Source organism: Takifugu rubripes, chromosome 1 (assembly GCF_901000725.2).
Source record: "Takifugu rubripes chromosome 1, fTakRub1.2, whole genome shotgun sequence".
Lineage (NCBI taxonomy): Eukaryota > Metazoa > Chordata > Actinopteri > Tetraodontiformes > Tetraodontidae > Takifugu > Takifugu rubripes.
In genome coordinates this window covers 15,058,733-15,067,555 of record NC_042285.1, presented here as the reverse complement: position 1 = coordinate 15,067,555, position 8,823 = coordinate 15,058,733, and the positions used below count along the sequence as shown (strand labels likewise).

Genomic DNA, 8,823 nt, shown 5'->3' with positions numbered 1-8,823 from the left:
GTTACCCCGGTAACGACAGCTGCGCGTCACGGTGCCAGAGCGCATCCTGCCCGGTTGTGTCCAGGTGAGACCAGCCGCTGGGTTCTGGTTCCGTGAGTCGAAGTGAGGCTGGTACCGGCAGCAGATCGAAGCTTCACTTTCCCAAACCGAATCAGAACCGCAGCGCGTCGTCTGACCGAGCAGGAACTGACCGATGTTGACGCGCCTCGTTACGCACAATTGTGGAGCTGGATGGAGGGGGCTGTTCGGGTCCGTGCACGTCCTGGACTTCGGTCCACTTCGATCCTGTATCGTGGCGTCTTTAAACGCTGGATTATTATGCACAGCTCTGATCACAAAGAGCGATTTTGGCGATGTAAAGTTCTTTTACTTTTTTATAACGTGTTCGTTCGTGCATGAACCCGGTAGATTCTTAAATGTTCTTTTAGCTCGGCTTCGAGACGCGAAATGTTCAGAGTACAAACATGGATCTATCATCACTACAGAAGTGCACATGTGCGTGTTTCCACACTTCACTGACGGGTTCAGGACGGCTGCGTCGTTGTGACGTCTCTTAACCGCGTCAGCAATGTGCTTAATTGCAGTCATGTGATTGGCTATTTCAATTTAAGCGAGACCACGTGACCATCCGGTCCATAAACCCGACTAAATTGTCAAATATTGTAAATGATCCAGTGCAATCAAAACAAATGGGACAAGCGTACTGATTATTGAACAGATTTTATTATCAAGACAGTCAGATCTAGTTCTCCTTCTCCTGCACGGTCTTTGTTCCGCGCAGTCTGCCTGTACGTCTGGCAGCAATGAGACCAACCTTGCGACCGGCAGGTGCGTCCCTTCTGATTGTTGAGGGTTTGCCGATGTGCTGGTGGTTACCGCCACCGAAGGGATGCTCCACGGGCTGCGGAGAGAAGAGACGGTGAACAAGTGGGACTTCATCACACCTCATTTTAAAGACAGGACCGGCTCTTGAGGTCGGGATCGAGTATTTCTAACAATTACAGCCCATCTCTCATTGGCAGAGGGCAGCTAAATGCTTCTGTGGGCTACAATAAACACCGCTGGTGTCAAACCCGGTCCTGAGGACTGACCGGCCACCAGCAGCTGCAACGATTCTAGAGCGACCACAGGTTCAGGAGAGGAAGGCCGATACGTAAACATGAGCCTTTACGCTCCAATCTCAGGTTACACATCATCACTGCCTCCGACACAGGAACGGGCCAATCTGTGATGACATCACAATGCACCCTCACTACCGTTACTGTCAATGCTGAGATCACTGATCCCCCAGAGGAAAACAGGAGGATCCCAACAGATCCCTTTAACCTGACCAGTAGCACCTGTATTTCTCCTTTTATTTAAAACCTCACCAGAATTAATAAATTCCCTCTAAAGCATGAACATCTGGAAAATTCACAAGGGAAACCTTAAACCAGCAAACCCAAAACATGATTAAGGAGCAGCAGCAGGAGACATCAAACTGTGCTGGTAGAACTCCGTTTATGTTTCCTCTGAACCGGCATTGTGCACGGGGACCAACTCATGTTGGAGCCTGATGGGCATCCACTCTCCTCAGACACAACATGAGTTCCCCCAATATTTCTGGATCAAGGAAGTGGTCTAACTACCAATACCGACCTGTTAAATACGCAGCTGACATATTATTGCAGAATGTCACAAACAGCAGTGGTTTATAGTTGCTATTGGCCATTAATTAAGGGCTCCTCATAGTGACTTAAATTAAAGGAAATATCCAAGGTCTGAGCTCATCCCAACCGTCGTCCCAGTTCGGAGTGGGACCAGGTACAGCAGCAGGTGTGCATGGACTTACATTCATAGCCACACCACGGACGCGTGGCCAGCAGTTCCTCTTGGCCTTGTATTTGTGGTAGGCCCGACCAGCCTTCAAGATGGGCTTATCAATACGACCACCCCCAGCAACAACACCTTTGGCAAAACAAAGAGGGTTAGTCCATTCACAAATCAAACCCTAAACTACACGTTCCTCCAACCTATAGAAAAGCAGAAAACACAATATTGTCTGTGAAGCACCAACAGTCCGTACCAACAACAGCTCTGTTGGCAGAGGAGATGACCTTCTTTGAGCCTGAGGGCAGCTTGACTCGGGACTTCTTAGTCTCGGGGTTGTGGGAGATAACGGTGGCGTAGTTTCCTGATGCGCGGGCCAGCTTGCCACGGTCCCCAGGCTTTTCCTCCAAACAGCAGATGATGGTTCCCTCGGGCATTCCACCAACTGGCAGGACGTTGCCGATATTCAGCTGAGCTGTGGGACAAACGCAGCCGGTCACGAGGCTGAGAAACTGACCGCGCATCAATTTTCACCCACTAAATCCACACATCAGAAACTTGAAATACAGATGACAAAAAAATAAAAATAAAAGCTTCATTCAAGCCGATTTACCCTTCTTGCCACAGTAAATGAACTGCCCGGTGTGGATGCCCTCAGCGGCAATAAAGAGCTCTGTCCTCTTCTTGAAACGGTATGGGTCACGGAACGCCACCTTGGCCAGGGGAGCGCCGCGGCCGGGGTCGTGGATGATATCCTGTAAAGAGATGAGGTGATTTTGAGTGTCGGTTTCAGCACTGGCTCAATTAGAATAGGGGTCCGCTCCAGTACCTTCACAATCCCCTTAATGTATCCATGGCGTTCAGCAAAGTCAATATGCCGGAGTTTAGCAGCACCTTTCCTGTGCTTGACGTGGGCTTTGAACACGGAGCCCGCACCTTTCCTCTGTCCCCTGATCACACGTCCCATGGTGAACTGTAGGACATGGCAATTTAGTTGGGGGCACAGAAAAATACGGATAGACATACATACACTTGCTATAAATATCTAGATATTAAAGGATATATTGGTAATACCATTTACATAAAAAGAAAAATACATTAATTCACAAGTTCCAAGCATCATCATGAAATCTTGGCTAACGATAGCACAGTTAGCACTACACTACCCATTCGTTTGCTTTTGGACGAGAGGAGAACATGGAGTCTAAAGCGAAGGGCAGACATTTCTCACATTTAAGGGCTTATGTCTGTCTCTACGTTTTAGGTAATAACAGTTGTCTGTCGGCATTTCGCCTGTTGGACAACGCCAGCGTTCCGGTGAGAGCGCCATGTCTCCCACGAACCATAGGTTAAAATACTTTAAAACAGTGTAATGTCATTAAAATATTCATGTAATCGAGTCTTTAAACATCTGTTACATATACAGAAATGTTGTTTTTAAAACGATGGACGAATAAAGCGACGATTTACAGAAGATTTGAAATAGCGAAAATGCAATGGCCGTCCTACCTAAACTCCGTTGACGGAAAGAGGAAGTTCACGGAAAAGGGTTGAGGTTTTCTTCCGGAGAAATGCCTGCAAGGGCCGATGGGAAATGTAGGCAGATGGTATAGCCTTCCCACCGTATGCGCATTCATTTATATGATCCAACCTGCCAAGCCTAGTATAATTTAATTTGTGGATATAGAAAGAAAATTACAATTCTTGTTTCTTCTTAAAGAAACACGTTAAGTATTAAACAAGACCATACTTTTCCTTGATTTGATTTATTTTTCGTTAGGACGAAATGCTTCAACCTTGGCGTTGAAAAACTCGAATAATCAGTTTCCCAGGGACTCCTGAAAACAAACCATAAAATACATCGAGCTGAATCAAAGTGCAACTAATATCTGTATTGCTTTTCATATATTGTCCGCTAGATGGTGCTGTCTCACTTTGCTTTACCTAAAACTTCACGCTTCAAATTCAACACCTCATTGTACACGTTTTTATTTCCTAATATAATGTATTTCCTCCAGCCGGATGCCAGTATTCTGAAATTATTCTGATATAAGTGAAAGCAGTGTGATCAAATTTGATTCTCAGTGCTTAATGACACAAAGTTAAAATAAACTTAAGATGCAGTATATCTTACAAATAGGGCAACATTCTCCCTTAATCTTAAAATAATGCTTTTAACAATAGCAAGTTTAACAGATAGAGGTTAAAATCTACAAGCAAACAAATCTACAAACAAGTTATGTTTGTTATTCTGTTCTATCATTTCACATGATATTTTGTGGCAGTCTGTTGGTTCCTTTGGGCCAATACTCAGGGTTTTATCACTTCTGAGGTTTCATGGGAGCAGCTTAGAGGACATAACATGAGGTTCTCCTCCTAAGATCACCGGATACTGCTGTGATTAATGAGAGTGTTTGCATATGTGTGCGTGCCCCCCCCCCCCCCCCCCCCCCCCCCACACACACACACACAGACAGCGAGAGCCAGAGAGAGAGCTGACAGAGGAGGTGATAAATATGGCAGGCAGCTCACTTATGATGCAATATTGTTTTATATAGTCCCACCGGTGCAACACGCATATGTATTATGCTCACACGTGCACCAATCGCTCTTCTTTCTTTCTTTCTTTCTTTCTTTCTTTCTTTCTTTCTTTCTTTCTTTCTTTCTTTCTTTCTTTCTTTCTTTCTTTCTTTCTTTCTTTCTTTCTTTCTTTAAAATAACCCAGAGAAAGATGAATTTAATCAACGTTTCTTGGTTTTTTTAAAATTGCATTTATTGGTGATTTTTCATCATTCATCACATCAGTACACAAAGTCATGAGACTTTAATTTCTCTCTGGATGTCTAAATTTCATACATTATCTATTTCTGTACAGATAACGTGGCTGGAATGTAGAGTAAATTGCATCAATTTGGTCTAACTGTCAGAAACAGAGACAGAAACACAATCCACACAATCTCCTCACTTCCTTGGTTCCTCTCCCTCTCTCCTCCCCTCCCCTCAGCTCCCCTCCTCTCCTCCCTATTCTATCCCCTCCTCTCCTCTCCTCTCCTCTCCTCTCCTCTCCTCTCCTCTCCTCTCCTCTCCTCTCCTCTCCTCTCCTCTCCTCTCCCCTTGTCTCCTCTCCTCTCCTCTCCTCTCCTCTCCTCTCCTCTCCTCTCCTCTCCTCTCCTCTCCTCTCCTCTCCTCTCCTCCTAACTTCCACTAACCACATTTTCTACTGAAGTTTTTACTCTCTCTCTCTCTCTCTCTCAGTTTATCTCTCTCTCTCAGACAATATGTAAATAAAGTCGAATTTCAAAAAGCAGGTCATTTGCTAAATCTAGTGAGTAATGACTGTTGCTGGTGAAAATGGCAAGAAATTTGTCTCCTCGGAAGGAGGAGGAGGACGGGAGAGGACCTCTGGAGCTCTGAACTCCCAGTCATGGGATGATTTAACCCTTTTTTACTGTGTAAGAAGGAAAGTTGCAAGTATGACAACCCAGCTCTATTCTGCTGTCCAACAAGACTGTGCGTGTGTGTGCGTGTGCGTGTGTGTGTGTGTGTGTGTGTGTGTGTGTGTGTGTGTGTGTGTGTGTGTGTGTGTGTGTGTGTGTGTGTGTGTGTGTGTCCTGATCATTAATAATGTTAGATTTGTCAGATCTGGGACAGGATAGAACAATAGAACTAACGTGCGTTCTCTGTTCCACTGTTTCAGTTGAAACTTTGTCCCATTTTCTCAGCTTTAACCAGAAAATCTCAGCAGCATTTCTCTCATCCTGCCGCAGCTGTAAAATATTAATGACTAAAAGTGCTTGAATGCAATCATAAGTTAATCTTCAATTTTTAGACGACAACAAAATTTGTAATTGCAGGAATAGATATATGAACGTGTCAGACCAGAGTGCATCATCCTGTTCTCAGTCCAGCACAATAATATCACCTCAGACTTTGCAGCATGCTGGCCAAACAGCTGCAACACACACAGTTCTCTCATCTGCCTGGATTGTATCTCCTTTGTGTTTATTGCTAGTGAGAAACACCCTTTTTCCACAATAAAATCACAGAATCATGCAGGCCTGTCATCTGTTTTCAATGCTTGATAGGTTTGTGCTCATTAATCTGTGTGACCCTGATGTCAGTCATTATCTACAGACAAGATTCTGCATCTGATTACTTAAATAATAATATATTTATTAAAACGGGAAGGGAAACACATTAGTGTTATGTTGGCTAACGTTCAGATAAATAGGGCAAATGTGTGAATTTGAGGATTAAATACAGATAAAACTGATAATAGTCTATTTTTGTGCTCTAAATACAGCGAACATGGCCATCCTTATTTGGACCACAGACTACAATGATATACACCAGTCTTGCATTGTTTTCACTCTGGGGTCTCTTCATCAGTCTCGTCCAGATTTGACCCTCTTTTCACATGCTGCTTCCAGTCGTGGGTCTTTCCCATTTGTTCCATTAAGCCCTCTGGGTGACATCTCCTCCTTGTGTGTCAAACACTGTGTTTAGACAACCACGCGGATTCAGTAATTTAACCTAGATTTCATCATCTCAGAAATATTTGCAGGATCCCGCCGTTTGTTTCACACAAACATCTGGATTCATGCGTTCAGTGAGGGCTGGGTTACTGCAACTTCCTGTTAATAGGCAACTTATAAAAAAGACCCCCATCTCAAATTCCACTGCCAGAATATTAAACCCGGACTAGAACATGTGCAACACCGGCACGTATGATTTGTGAGATATGACGAGCTTTGTCGAGGGTTATTATGTTGTGTTCATGCGGCACCATGAGTCCCCCTTATTTCAACTTTTGAAAGAATTCAAATGTCAAGGAGACCATTAAATATTTCACACACACCCATTTAGGACACAGCTGTGTCTCCAACTTGACACAGTTGGTGGTGCACGTGTCTGTGAGCCAACAATAAGGCAGCACAGTGGAGGACAATCAACGGCTTTATTTACACAGGATGTTGAAACGGACTGGAGTCAGCATCCTGGCCCTGACAGCTTCAACACATGTGTGCTTGAGAGCGTCATCACTTCCCAAAGTCTGCTATTAGGGTTAAATAAGGACCAGAAGGACCGTACCTATACAGTAGCAGGTGCAGCATTCACGGAGGACGCCACCCACCCTGCTCATGAACACATGTCCCTCAGTCTGAAGGCTAACAAACAGCTTCTTCTGTCACAATCCAAGTCCCTCCTCACAACGTTAAAGGGCTGTTTGAGGGTTACGCCTCAGTTAGATATGTGTTGTGTGTCAATAAGTCCTCGCAAAGATAGAGATACAAACATGAGAGTGTTTTAAGACATCAATAAACATCAGTCGACTTTCCCACACAATCTATGAGAACCATGGGCAGGAAATATAAATTTCAACTTTAATTAGTGTCTCTTGTTCACACAGACACACACACACACACACACACACACACACACACATACACACACACACACACACACACACACACACACACACGATACTGATTCATGTTTTTTTAACCTCGTTTTTTTAGCCCATTTGTTTCTACTTGAACCTTTATGTGGACATGTGGAATTGCAACAGTCCACAGAGGAAAAGCATGAATGGAATCCATCTTCCTGTGTCTGCCTTTTATCTCAAACAGTCATTTAGGCCTTTTGGTTTTATTTGTCCAGCCATTCAAAGGCAGCCACACACTATTTTAATTTATAATGATAATTCTTTCATACCTTATTTCCAGGCTACATGTTTTTGAGTGTTTTGAAGCCCTGATTGTAAGCATGAAAGTCTCTTAGCCTACAAGTCTGTATCTGCTCAAGCTTCATTATTGAATGAATTTAGAATGACACATTAAACTAATACACACTACTTAAAAAGAAGCAGTTAGTTAGCCCTGCCTCCTGTTGTCAGGGTAACGCACCAGTGAAACTGCGACCTTGACCTCATGTGTTCATAATGTTCAAAGTCTGCATGCAAATGAAATTCTGTTTAAATGTTTAAAGGACCAGAGAAATGATGCATTTATGTAGTTCCGCTGCTGCGGTTCCACCAAGTGAGGGGTGAGACTGAAATCACATGACACAATACTACACTATCAAACACACAATTCATTCTTTTGTGTGCGTTTTGTTGTTCAGTCACAGATAAACTTTGTCATCACAACCAACGTCTCTCCGGCTCTCTGTCTCTCTCTTTCAGAGGTTGCGTCTGTGGACAGAACAGCTGTTTTGCTCCAGAGGGGTCGTGTCTGTGCTGCAGTGGCGATGCCTCCGGTCACAGCATATGGTAGAATTCATGATGTCATCAAAGCTATAGAGGAAAGAGGAATTTTTACTACAACCTCTCTTATGGGAAAAACAAAAACAAACTCTTCACTGGGTCACAGGGCATTTGTTGGGCTGGGCTCCAGAATTTTCTAACCGAAACCTGCGACAGCTTTCATATAATCCTGCTGGTGGCGCTCAACACACTACCCACACTGGGCTGGAGGTCGCTGCTGTTCTTAAACCAGGTTCTGGTCCTGGCTTTTATTTCAACCAAGAAAAAGAGACAGCAGAAACTCCCCTCTTCCTCTCTCTCTCTCTCTCTCTCTCTCTCTCTCTCTCTCTCTCTCTCTCTCTCTCAAACACACACATACACACACACACACACACACACATACACACGTTGCAGCTGGTTGAGAGGACCTGTGTGTTTGTTGACTTTGTTCAGATGTAGACAGTGTTACCGTTGAGAACATCCACTCAGTGAGCGAAGCTAATGATGTTTTATGTTTAGAGCCTCAGTAAAGGACACTACCAACAATAGACATCAAGTGCTGCTTTTAAAATGTTTTCTCTGACTAAAATGTGGTAAAAAACAAAACCAATCACTGTGTGTTTAAGATGGAGACTGACTAGGTAAGTGCTGAAAACAGGATTTATGTGGACAGTGAGGACTCTTTCATCTGCACTTATACTGAATCATTCTTTTCCAACGTTACAGTAAACGTGTTGAGCTTTGTAGTTTTCTGCAACTTTTTACTGTAC

At 43.9% G+C, this 8,823-nt stretch overlaps 1 protein-coding gene across 1 annotated transcript; it reads right to left on the bottom strand.

The window, feature by feature from the left end:
* Window positions 1-703: 703 nt before the first annotated feature.
* Window positions 704-3,452, bottom strand: rpl8 (ribosomal protein L8). Its single transcript, XM_003961621.3, has 6 exons — window positions 3,319-3,452; window positions 2,639-2,782; window positions 2,423-2,564; window positions 2,066-2,284; window positions 1,832-1,947; window positions 704-901 (listed from the first exon to the last, which is right to left on the bottom strand). The coding sequence occupies exons 2-6, from the start codon at window positions 2,774-2,776 to the stop codon at window positions 743-745; spliced, it is 774 nt and encodes a 257-aa protein (XP_003961670.2). The 5' UTR covers window positions 2,777-2,782; window positions 3,319-3,452; the 3' UTR covers window positions 704-742.
* Window positions 3,453-8,823: the final 5,371 nt, after the last annotated feature.